The sequence below is a fragment of the Lepus europaeus genome, chromosome 17 (assembly GCF_033115175.1).
Source record: "Lepus europaeus isolate LE1 chromosome 17, mLepTim1.pri, whole genome shotgun sequence".
NCBI lineage: Eukaryota > Metazoa > Chordata > Mammalia > Lagomorpha > Leporidae > Lepus > Lepus europaeus.
In genome coordinates this window covers 16,171,657-16,184,485 of record NC_084843.1, presented here as the reverse complement: position 1 = coordinate 16,184,485, position 12,829 = coordinate 16,171,657, and the positions used below count along the sequence as shown (strand labels likewise).

General features: G+C 45.4%; 2 protein-coding genes across 3 annotated transcripts in view; one reads left to right on the top strand and one right to left on the bottom strand.

Moving 5' to 3' along the window:
• The window catches only part of DCLRE1A (DNA cross-link repair 1A), a 28,431-nt gene extending 20,684 nt beyond the window's left edge, over positions 1 to 7,747 (bottom strand). For both annotated transcript variants that reach the window (XM_062214925.1, XM_062214927.1), the window contains exons 1-3: positions 7,484 to 7,747; positions 6,035 to 7,024; positions 2,698 to 4,401 (exon numbers count right to left, since the gene is read on the bottom strand). In XM_062214925.1, coding sequence (XP_062070909.1) covers positions 2,698 to 4,401; positions 6,035 to 6,500 — 2,170 coding nt within the window. In that variant the 5' untranslated portion in view covers positions 6,501 to 7,024; positions 7,484 to 7,747. The remainder of the gene's footprint in view (positions 1 to 2,697; positions 4,402 to 6,034; positions 7,025 to 7,483) is intronic.
• Positions 7,748 to 7,770: 23 nt separating this feature from the next.
• Positions 7,771 to 12,829, top strand: part of NHLRC2 (NHL repeat containing 2) — a 58,626-nt gene continuing 53,567 nt past the window's right edge. The window contains exons 1-2 of the mRNA XM_062214928.1: positions 7,771 to 8,157; positions 11,868 to 12,020. Coding sequence (XP_062070912.1) covers positions 7,980 to 8,157; positions 11,868 to 12,020 — 331 coding nt within the window. The 5' untranslated portion in view covers positions 7,771 to 7,979. The remainder of the gene's footprint in view (positions 8,158 to 11,867; positions 12,021 to 12,829) is intronic.

Here is a 12,829-nt window from a genome sequence, read left to right as displayed (position 1 = left end):
CCTCCAAAAGCCTCAGAATAATAAAAGATACCTATGGTCTTTGAATTTCATGGCAGTGTGGAAGTAGGTATGGGTATGGGGCTGGGGACAAGAGAAAACTTCTATGGCATCCCACTAAAGGAGCAATAATGAAAAAAGGGCCAATAAATTCTATTCTAAAATGCGCTCAGGAAATAATTGGGGTGCTGACAGCTGGTATGCAAGTAAATAAGCAGAATTTCACAGGTCTACTGAGGTTTCAACATATGGCTTATTAGTTTTAGGCTCATTTAAAGTATAGTAAATTAATCAAGGGGCTGGCAATGTGGTGTAACAAGTTAAGCCAATGCTTACAATGACAGCACCCCATATGAGTGCTGGTTTGAATCTCAGCTGTTCCACTTCTGATCCAGCTCCCTGCTAATGCACCTGGGAAAGCAGAAAAGATGGCTCAGGGCCAGCATCACAGCTCACTAGGCTAATCCTCTGCCTGTGGCGCTGGCACCCCGGGTTCTAGTCCCGGTTGGGGCACCGGATTCTGTCCCGATTGCTCCTCTTCCAGTCCAGCTCTCTGCTGTGGCCCGGGAAGGCAGTGGAGGATGGCCCAAGTGCTTGGGCCCTGCACCCACATGGGAGACCAGGAAGGAGCACCTGGCTCCTGGCTTCAGATTGGCGCAGTGCACCGGCCATGGCAGCCATTTGGGGGGTGAACCAACAGAAGGAAGACCTTTCTCTCTGTCTAACTCTGCCTGTCAAAAAAAAGAAAGAAAGAAAAAAAAAAAAGAAAAGATGGCTCAGGTGCTTGGGCCCTTGCTACCCATGTGGGAGAACTGAATGGAGTTCCAGGTTCCTGGCTTTGGCCTAGTCCAACCCTGGCCATTACAGCCCTTTGGGGAGCAACACAGTGGATAGAAGCTCTCTCTCCTTCTCTAATTCTGCCTTTCAAATAAGTAGATTTTTTTTCTTTAAATAAAAAAAATAGAAATAATTATTAAAAACAAAACTGATATGACATATAAATGCTACTATCTACACAAAAATCTGAACAAAGTAAAGATCTAGAAATTAATAAAATACTTTTTCAAAATCTTTCTGAAACCAAGTATATTTTTGCTCTATTTTATATTTTTTCAGAAGTTACTGAACACTGAATTTTTAAAATTCAATTCAATTCATGACACATTTTTCTACCAACTCATCTGTGCAGGCATAAGAAATTATAATCTTATGAAAATGCAAAAACTAAGTTCTAATATGATTTAAAATGTTTGGAATTTATATGTACACATACACATACAGAAATACACATATTTCTCTCTTTGAAGATGTGAGTATTTGGTACTTTCTCACAAGAGCTTAGACACTGCCTTTTTCTTTTTTAAATAGCTAGAGATGCCGTCCCTTCTTCTGCATGCAACTGAATCCCTATTGCTTTCCTACTAATCTTTCTATAATCTGTAATATCTTCCTGTCTAGTATGGTAACTTATACACAGAATATGTTTAATAAAAATTTTATGAATTGAATGGAGCAAAAAAATTCGACAAAAAAAAAAAAAACATTAAAAAACCTAGAGCATGCTTCAAAAAGTTTGTAGGAGATGGAGTTAAAAGATAAGTTTAGCTGGCCGGTGCCGTGGCTTAACAGGCTAATCTTCCGCCTTGCGGCGCCCGCACACAGGGTTCTAGTCCCGGTTGGGGCGCCAGATTCTATCCCGGTTGCCCTTCTTCCAGGCCAGCTCTCTGCTATGGCCCAGGAAGGCAGTGGAGGATGGCTCAGGTCCTTGGGCCCTGCACCCGCATGGGAGACCAGGAGAAGCACCTGGCTCCTGCCTTTGGATCAGCGAGATGTGCCGGCCGCAGCAGCCATTGGAGGGTGAATCAATGGCAAAAAGGAAGACCTTTCTCTCTGTCTCTCTCTCTCACTATCCACTCAGCCTGTCCAAAAAATAAATAAATAAATAAAAGTTTAGCAATGTGGCTTAGCCGTTGCTTGAGACCCTGAGACCCTGGCACCCACATTGGACGCCGGTTCCTTTCCTGGCTACTAGTGGCCTGGGAAGGGCAACAGAGGATGGGTCAAGTGTTTAGGTCCCTGTCACTCATGCGGGAGACCCGGATGAAGCTCCTGGCTTTGGGCTGGCTCAGCCCCTACCATTGCAGCCATTTGAGGAGTGAACTAACAGATGGAGGATCTCTGTCTCTCACCCCTCTCTCTCTGTAACTCTTTCAAAATAAATACTTTAAAAAAAAAAATTAGTTTGGTGTAAAAAAATTTTGACATCTGGGCCAGCGCTGTGGCTTAGCGGGTAAAGCTGCTGCCTGCAGTGCCGGCATCCAACATGAGCATCGGTACAAGTCCTAGCTGCTCCACTTCTGATCCAGCTCCCTGCTCTGGCCTGGGAAAACAGCAGATAGCCTAAGTCCTTGGGCCCCTGCACCCACGTGGGAGACCTGGAAGAAGATCCTGGCTCCTGGCTTCAGAGTGGTGCAGCTCCGGCCATTGCAGCCAATTGGGGAGTGAACCAGTGGATAGAAGACCTCTCTGTCTCTCTTTCTCTCTGCCTCTCCTTCTCTGTGTAACTCTTTCAAGTAAAATAAATAAATCTTTGAAAGAAAATACATACAATACAAATTGTGTCATACACACCAGGATCAATGATCATAATGTTAAATAAAACATTGTCTTTTGTTATACTGAGCAGATATTTCAACTTACCAGGTATTTTCTTATAGAACGGGCATGTCCTTTTTCTTAATTCTCTTGCAGCAGACGACTCTGAGATCTTTGAGTTTCTTCTTTGTAGCCCACCATGAGCGGATCTTACGAAGACTTCGTCTCCACTTAAATTGACTGTTCTGGATAGTGGATTACTAGCAAGGTGATCTGACCTCTTCTGACATACTTCTTCCTGTAGCGAACTTGACTTCTTACGTCGCTTTCTCTGACGCTGTGATCTCTCGTTAGGAAGCTCCACAGAGAGCGGACTCTCGTTTACATTCTTTGCATCAAGTTCTAAATCACTTAAAGATGTTTCTGCTTTCCTCTTGCACTGCCGGGACCTCTTTGCATTGGGACTTTGAGCTTGGTTTAGGTCCACCCCTTCTAACGCACTTCCCTTCGGCGATTTCTCTTCTTTTCTTTTGGGTGGTAGTCCAAAATACACACCTATGTCCGTCTGCTTCATTACCTTAGTAGAAGGCTGTCTTGAATCACACTTAGGACCAGAGGGCAATATTTTCAAAGACTCAGCCGAAGGAGGTGTGCTAGAAATTCTTTCTCTATTTAAAACTGTGACTTTACCACCATCTGGCCTATTGTCTAATGTCTTCCTGCAGGAACATGCTGAATTCGCATTGTTCTTAGCACTGAGGTTCTCACCCGATAACGCTCTAATTTTACTTTGACTTGGATGCAAAGAAAGATACCCTCCTCTCTGGTTTTCCAAAGCTTTTGACTCTTCGCTTTTAAGTGCTGGAAGGGAAGCTTGATTGTGAACAGCTGACTCTTCAGTCCGCTCTTTCTGTTTATCCCTTTGAGATGAGTGAAATTCTGGCTTATCGAGTTTTGTTTTAGGGGCCTGATAATTAGAGGCAGCAAACGCCTCTGCTAATGCAGGTGGAAACAGCAGAGAATAAACATCATTACTTGCCGACTCATCATATAAAATAATACTCTCATTATTTGGGGGGATAAGCTGAGACGAATTATTTAGAGCACTGGACCTGTACACTTCTTCATTGTACTTGTCCTGAGTTAAGAAGCTATTTGCTTCGTGGGAGCTCTCCTCTTGGTCCTGCAGTGAGGACCCATGGAGTTTTTCAAATGAAGTAGAGTTGCCATTGTCCTCTAGGCTGCCATCTTTAGAGCTCTCAGTACAAAATAGTTCCTGTTGTGAACCATCCAGATTTTCATCTGTATCAGAAGTGTCTTCATCACTCTGAAGTGGAGAATAGGAGATTTCACAGTTGCTAACATCATTTTCTGGCAATGACAAATTTATATGTTTTGAGTTGCTTTGGCTGTTTAACATCTCATCGGCAAGAGGCAAAGCAACTCCTACCAATTTGTCTTTCTTAACAGCATCTGTAAATTGTAGCGCTTGCTGGGACATTTGAGAATTTGTAGAAGAGATCTTTTTATCAGTTTCAGTAGGAGAATGAGATTTTTTTAGACATTCTGTCATTAACAAGGGATCGTTTGAAACATTTTTTAAGTTCCCAGTTTGTTTCTGATACAGAGAGCATTTTTCCTCAAGGGAACAAAGCAAGCCTGAATTAGTCTCACTGAAGCCACCACCTGACTCCCGCACTGGGCTGCTGGGGGGACTATTACCAGCCCTACTCCGGGCAAGCAGGAGGTGAGTGTATCTCTTGTAATGGGAAGGAATGGTTGAGGTACACAGAAGACCATCAGGACACTCTGAAAATTTTAAAACAGAAAAGAATATAGTATAAGCTTTGACAACATCAGCACTATAAATTAACCCTACAGGTAGAAAATCACCCGTCCTACTTTGAGGCCTCATGACAATAGTTATTTTTAACTGCATGATCAAGATCATCATCAAATACCAACACTTGTTGAGGGAGACGGAGCAGCAGCATTTGGCACAGCTGTCATGATGCCACTGGGGAGAACCACGTTCCATGTTGGAATGCCTGGGTTTGAGTCCCTGGCTGTGGTGGGCATTTCAGGTGGTGGGGAGGGGGACTGAACCAGAGACCTCTCTTGAAATAAGTTTTAAAAAAATACCAACCCTTGATCTAATCTGGTTTTGCAAGAGTGGATAGTGAGAGAGAGAGACAGAGAGAAAGGTCTTCCTTTTTGCCATTGGTTCACCCTCCAATGGCCGCTGTGGCTGGTGCATTGCGCTGATCCGAAGCCAGGAGCCAGGTGCTTCTCCTGGTCTCCTATGCGGATGCAGGGCCCAAGGACCTGGACCATCCTCCACTGCCTTCCCGGGCCATAGCAGAGAGCTGGCCTGGAAGAGGGGCAACCGGGATAGAATCCAGCGCCTCGACCGGGACTAGAACCCGGTGTGCTGGTGCCACAAGGCGGAGGATTAGCCTGTTGAGCCATGGCACCGGCCGCAAGAGATACTTATTTTAAAATCAAACATCTGGGTGCCGGCACTGTGGCATAGGCTAAGCCTCTGCCTGTGGCACTGGCATTCCATATGGGTGTCAGCTCATATCCTGGCTACTCCATTTTGGATCCAGCTCTCTGCTATAGCCTGAGAAAGCAGAAGATGGCTCAAGTGCTTGGGCTCCTGCACCCATGTGGAAGACCCAGAAGAAGTTTCTAGCTCTAGCCATTGTGGCCATTTGGGGAGTGAGCCAGCGGATGGAAGACCTTTCGGTCTCTCCCTCTCTCTGTCTGAAACTCTACCTCTCAAATAAATAAGTAAATATTTTTTTAAAAAAATTAAATACTCTTTTAGACTGTTTTTCAAATTTTTCACAAAATTGAGATAGGTTTAAAATATGCAAATCACAACCCATTCTCCACATATTCTAAGTAGGAATCTCTACATGTGAAATTCAACATTTATTATACATTGTTAAAGATAATGAAAACATATAGATGCATTTGCATTAGAATCTTAATCAACTACCTTTCCTTCCTAACTTCTCTTCCTGCACACTTGCGTGATGATTACAACACAACCGTACTTAGAAACCAGGCTATATTTGTAATTTTCTATATAGTTCCACAAAAGTTCATAAATTGGGCAATTAACTTTTAAGAACCCTCATCTACAAAATGAAAATACCACCTACTTTATTATGGTCATTGTCAGAGGAAAATACCTAATATTACTGAGTTCAATTAACCTTTATGAAAACAATTATGTTTGTGAATTTTTATGAAATAAAATGCACTTAAACTGTCTCAGGTTTGCAACTTCGCAATCATACCACTGACTGGTGCAGGGTCTCATCCTTTGGCTTGTTCACGGCTTGCCCTCTTCAGATCACTGGAATGATGTGTCTGACCCAACGCAGACCTTTTAACCTACATGTGGAGACCCCTACTTTTTCTCTTGTATTACCTGTTTCAGAGACGGGAGGAGAATCCAAACATTCAAAAACATGCCACCGGGGGGTTTGGCCCAGCAGCGAAGAAAAAGGCATCTGGCAGTTTGGACAGTGTCCACTGTAAACTGGCCGTGTCTTTGGGGACACTTGCTTGTTTGGGCGAGTCCTACAGCGCTTTCGTGGTGTGCCCTGTGTGTCTTGGGACGGCGGAATCCCATCTCCACAGTCGGAACCCTGGCTAGCTGCTATGCAAGTCTGACAGTCTGTTTCTCCAAGGAGCCTTGCATGGTCTTTCACCTTTGCTTTAGCTCCTTTGGTTCTTTTTTTGTTTCTGTTTGGTTTCGGCTGGTTTCTTCCATCTGTTGCTTGTTCACCGGATTTTGGAATATGTTCAGAGCAACCACTTGGATGTACTGGTTTTGGTTTTCTTTTAGATTTGTATTCCCAGATATCTTCTTCCAAAGTTGTGTCTTCCAACATAGCAAAATGATTTTTATCATTAAAAGAAGCACTAACCTTTAATACATAGAGTCCATTTCTTGTTGCCAAGTTTTTCAATGGAATTGTTTTGCGGATAAGTAAACCAAGGCAACAAGGTATCCACTAACTCCGTGGATCTCTACAGCGCTGGGAATGAGAACACTGCCGTTCCATGAATACCACCATAGAGTTACGAGGACCTATCCCAGCGGCAGCATCTGCGAGGTGGCCCACTGTGGCTCTATCTCATTCAGGCAGTCAGGCCTTGTCCGGGTATTGATTCAAAAGAATCAGCGAGACTTCGCAAGTGAAGCGCCAGGTGCAACAGCTTAATCCTAGGAGCGCTGGAAAACCGTGAGGGAGCAAAGGCCACCTCCTTTTCGAGCGGACACCTGTCCAGCCGGCTTCGCCAGTGTCCCGAACACGAAGCGGCTACTCCATCAGCCACACCGTCATCAGAGGCCCGGTATCTGACAGCCTCAGTTTCCCGGCCCGTCCTCCTCTCCGGCAGCGAAGGGCAGCCCCTGCACAGTGAACAGAGCGCAGGTGAAGCTCCGTGTGCACGGAGGGCACCCCGGAGGCGGTCAGTCCTGCAGGCAGCCAGCCTGCCCCCCATGAGACTCCAGGACCCCGGCCCCCACCCCCGGCCGGGCTTCTCCTCGGAACGTCGAGGCCGCCGAGCCGCTGAGCGGGACCTTCGCCCTCGGCAGGTTCAGCACAGCTCCCACACAAGCCGCCGGAGCCCCGGCTTTCTGCAGGCTCAGCGGCACGCCCCCACGTCCCCACCCCGCCGCCCACCTGCCACCGCGCCCTGAGGGAGCAGCTCCAGCTGCGTCCGCTCCCCTCCGGGGCCCCCTTCCCGGCTCGGCTGACAGTCCATTCGCGCCCGCACTTTCCGCACTCCCAGCGTGTGTATGTACAAGCCAAAGCGCTGGCCAGCCACCCGCAACTTAAAAAGCCTTGTCCCTTGAGGATACCCCTACCTCTGTGACCTTCCGCGTCTTGGCGGGAAAAGCTTCCCGGCTGCGTAAGCTGTGTCGAATCTGCGGGTAGCGTTCTAAAGGCGGGGGATTTAAAAAGTTTCTCGTTAGTGTGTCCTTTAGCTCTACGGACTATTTTCAAATGTTCTATTCTAACCCCTGCTGGTTTCCAAAGTGGAGGTGGCGGGAATGTTCCCTTAGAGTATCTAGGACGGTGTCCCAGGAGCCTTTTCCATGTCGAATCTGGCGCTCCGAATGTCCAGGCTTAGCGGCGGCAGGGGACCGAGGAAGGGCGGGGTGGGTCGGGACGAAGAGTTTAACTACGTGCCTGGGAATCGCGATTACTTGGACTTCGGCATTTGTACGCATGCCTACAAAAGAAGCACGCGTCGGTGGGGTGGAGCGGGTCAGGCGGCGGGTGAGGTGAATGTGCCGGCCGGAAACCCGAAGCCCGTGACCGCGTCCTCTCCCACGGCCGCCTCGGGAGCCGCGAGGGAACATGGCGGCGCCCGGCGCCCGGGGCTGCAGCCTGGCGGGCCTGCTGCCCGCGCAGACCTCGCTGGAGTACGCCCTGCTCGACGCCGTCACGCCGCAGGAGAAGGACGGCCTGGTCTACCAGTATCTGCAGAAGGTGGACGGCTGGGAGCAGGACTTGGCCGTGCCCGAGTTCCCGCGAGGTGAGCGCGGGCGGCGCGCCCCTCCTGGGGCCTCCCCTCCTCCCCTGGGGCGGGGGGCGCGGCGGGGTCGCGCGCTCCGCGGGGCCTGGCTGTCCCCGGGCGGCGGGGGCCTGACTCTCCAGGAGTGTACAGTGGCCTCCGGGCCACCCGCTCGCCCTCGGGCGGGTTCCCAGCGTCGTCGTCCTAGCTGACACAGATCACCCCGTGTGCCACACGCAGTTGTCCCCGTGCCAGCGCCTGTCACCTTATTTAGTGTCCCTGCAGCCCGGGGAGGCGCTGGCTTCGCAGGTGAGGAAGGGGGGTTCCCCCAGGGGACCTGGCCGAGTGCCTTGTCCCGGGCCTCCCTCGCCCGTAAGTAGCTGCCAGGGCTCAGTGCCAACCTGCGGACCCCAGACCGGCCGCGCGCTCTGCGCTCCAGGCCCCCAGCCTTCTCATTGTTAAGATCCGGGTCCACGGCAGCCGGGCCCACCTGTGTGAGCCTTTGGCCCAGGAGCGCTGTTTGGAATGAAACTGTACCTCCCGTGGTTGGGAGTGGCGTCGTTTTTGCCTGGTGCTGTTGGCTTGTGTCCTGGCATCGCTCTGACACCACATGTATAGTTAATTGGTTGGATGCGGCAGGGTTCAGTGATCTCACGGAAGACCCTGCTTCTGACTGCAGTCTTTCTTGGGTGTTTTTCCAAGCTTTTTGCACTGGCGCTGACAAGGGCTTAGTTTTTCTGATATTAATCTTATATTGGATTTGAAATACTGTGGAATCCTTACAGCAGAATTGAGTGGGTGTTACCACATCAAAGAAACCTCAGTAAATACATGCTTTTGGAAAACTTAGAAGGTTGTTACATTGTACACTGCCCTCAGCAAGCAGACCACCAGCTAGGATGGGAGGGGGCTTGTTTTCTCTTGTTTGTATTTACAGGGAGTGTATTTTTATTGCCATGAGCTATGACCTCTGTGACCCACAAGTAATACACATATTCAGGCTTTGTCTTTGAGATAACCAGATTTTGTACTGGGCCTGATTATTGAGGTCAGACTTCTAGAAAAAATGAATATTCATTTCCTTGGTTTCTTTATCAGTAAACTGTAATTGGGAAGTCATAAATATCCTTCCTCCAACACTGTTCATTTTCTAGAAAAAAAAAAAAGTGTATGGCAGGCAGAGCAGTGTAGTGGTTCGATCCCAACAGACCTGGGATTAAATCCCTGTTAATCCATTCCTTATATGTAATTTTGAATGTGTTACTTGACTTATCCAAGCCTTACTTTTCTCACTTGTAAAATGGAACAAGTATTTCCCTTTCAGAGTTATGGTATAGAGGTAACATTGAAAGCTCTTAATTCAGAAGACAGCTTACAAAGTGTTAGTAGTTTATTGTATTAATTGTTGTTGTAAAATATACTGTTAGTATGATTAAGTCTGGTAAGCACGTAGCACAGTAACTGAAGTTTTTTTTTTTTTTTTTTTTTTTTTTAAGATTTTGTTTATTTGAGAGGTAGAGCTACAGACAGAGAAGAGAGAGAAAGGTCTTCCATCCACTGGTTCACTCCCCAGGTAGCCACAATGGCTGGAGCTGAGCCCATCTGAAGCCAGGATCGGAGGCGGCTTCTGGGTCTCCCACATAGGTGCAGGGGCCCAAGGACTTGGGCCATCTTCTACTGCTTTCCCAGGCCATAGCAGGAGCTGGATTGGAAGAGGAGCAGCTGGGACTTGAACCGGCGCCCCTATGGGATTCTGGCGCCATAGTGGAGGCTTCACCGACGATGCCACAGTGCTGGCCCCTGATTCTTTCCCTACCTCTCAATCTGTCACTCTTGACTTTTACAGAAAAGTCATAGAAGACAGATTCATAAACACATGTTTGACAAATATGATGTGAAATCCGAGTATCCATTAATTAGTGTTGTGTTCCGTGTCATACTTGATCTGGTATATGACTAACTGTCAGAATGGATAACTAAGGGGTCACTACTCTGAAACCTCACAGTTTGGACTGTGTGGCAGAAATACTAGTTTGGCTTCAGATTTTTTTTTTTTCTAGAGTTTTGTCATAATTGAGCATCTGCATTTACTATTATTAGGCATTAGTTACTGCAGTCATCCCTGTTTATCTGTTTTCAGTTACCTGTGGTCAGATGTGGTTTGAAAATATTGCATGGGAAAATTCCAGAAATATAAGTTTTAATTGTACTTCATTCTGCGTGGTGCACTGAAATGCTGTGCCGCCATGCCTTCCTGCTGCGTGGCGCCCAGGGTTTGAATCCTCGGTTGCACCACATACTATAGGAGCTGTGTCAGTATCAGATCAGCTCTCTGGATATCACAGTACTTTGTCCAGGTAACCCTTGCTTTACTTAATCACGGCCCCAAAGCACAAGAATAGTGCTGCTGACAAATCAGACATGCCGGAGAATGTAAGCAGCGCTTGCCTTAAGTGAAAAGGTGCAAGTTCTCCACTAAAGGGAAGAAGGTGTTTCCCCTGTGGAGGTTTCTAAGATCTACATAAGAAAGGATCTTCTGTCTTTGAAATTGGGAAAACTACAAAGAAATCAGTGCTAGTTTTCCAGTTGCACCTTAAACTGCAAAAAATTATCAGACACTGTGCCCAATATGTGCTTAATTGAATAGAAAAGGCATTGTAGGGTTTGGCCATATGACTGTTTCCAGCATCCAATCAGGGTCTTGGAATTTGTCCCCTCTGAGTAGAGGGGAACTGGCTTTAGGTTTCTATAAAATGTTTCCAAATACCTCCTTTAAGGTATGAGTAATTTGAATATCTGCACTTACTCACTTAGGACCAATAAAGTTAATATCTGTGTTTTCTTAAAATGGTTAAATCAAGATGCTGTATTTTTAATATTAGTTTAACAAAATCTTTCTGCATAAGTATGGAGTTAAAATTGTGACTCATAGTCAAGTAATTGTAAATTCTGATTTCCAAAAGTACAGATTAACGAGATGTTTTCTTTGGAAAGATGGAACATGTTCTTCATCAATATTAATGTTGCTTCCCTGAAATCTGTAACAGTAACTGTGTTTTCTGAATTTTGCATTTCCGATATTTTGTTTTCTATTTAGTATCTCATCTAAATTCAGGACATTCCAGCTTCTCTTATGAAATTGGCTTAGGCATTGTGTATGTTTATCCTTGCATACATTTCACTCTTTTTGAGGTTTAGTTGTGTTACTATTTTTAAGCTTGATCTTCATTCTTAATACCTAATTGTGTATGCAGTTAGGTTCTCTGCATATTTGAAATTTCCTCTTGTTTTTGTGTTGTTTTTCTTTCATACATGGACTATCACACATTTCTGAAGGAATTCAGTAGCTTTTTCTTGCTGTGTTTGCGGATGCCTCCTGATAGCAGCTTCCCATCCTCCACCCCTCCTACTTCCCTTAGCTGTGCTGCCATTCCCTCCTTCTCTTCCTGCTTCCACCTTTGAATCTCTACAGTCCTGCCTTCTTGGTCTTTTGCTTCCAGTCACAAACGCCTGTTTTGTCACAGTCATGAAGAGACATCATGTCTTTTATTTACTGATAGAAAAAGGTGCTCTTTAATAACAGTAAATTCACCACAGCCTGAATGATGCTAAATCTGTAGTCCCTTGACTGTGTGCGCTAGTTGTACAAAAAACGGATTCACATGTATTGGGGGAAGTTTAGATCAATTTTTTTGTCTTTTCCTTTAATCAGTCTTTTGTGTGAATTTCAGGACTAGAATGGCTGAACACAGAAGAGCCCATTTCTGTCTACAAGGACCTGTGTGGCAAGGTGGTCGTCCTTGATTTCTTCACCTACTGCTGCATAAACTGTATCCACCTGTTGCCGGATCTCCATGCGTTAGAGCACACCTATTCTGATAAAGGTACCTGCTCTCTAGTTTCTCACTCCTGGCATAGGCACAGAGAGTAGCTGACTCATTTGCTCATGGGAGAATGGACCTTTGGCAAGACGTCAGTGGTACTACAAGGAGTCTCCAGCCTATGAATTAGGGACTCCATGTGCCTTCTCAAGAAGGGTTGAACTTCATGGTTTGCTTACCTAAAAAACCAGCATTTCGATATGGCTTTTCTCTGAAGATAGGACATAATTTACTTTTTTATGAACAAGTATTTTAAAAGATCTTTTTGTGTTTCTAGACTTATTTTATGGTGTTCTATGAAAAAAAAAGAAACATATGACCCTAATTTTGTATTCATCTCACTGCGATATCAAGGTTTGAAGTTCTTATTAGGAAATGTGATTAGACTCTTGTTAATATCAGATGACATGAACTACAATGGAATGCAGAATATTATAATAACCTTTTTGACCTTGCTTCATTAAAAATGATTTATTACAACTAATGTTTTCCACAGTACACAGAAAGTCCTCTTTTATGGTATTACACATTCTGAAACTATAAAAGATTTCACTTAGTATTTGCTCTAGAATTTTGAAAAATTTTTAGATCTTTTTTCTTGTTTACTTTTTTATGAAGCTAGTCAGGAAATGAATTTAAAGGTTCTCCTTAATTACGTTAAAATGAATTGGAACTCTGTTTTTGGAGTGGATAAAAAAAAGAGATAAGAACATTGATCTTGTGAGACTAGAGATAGGAATAGACTAAGTGTAGGTACTTCAGAAAGTTCATGGAAAAGTTGTATTAAAGATAAAGCAAATTTTCCATGAAAC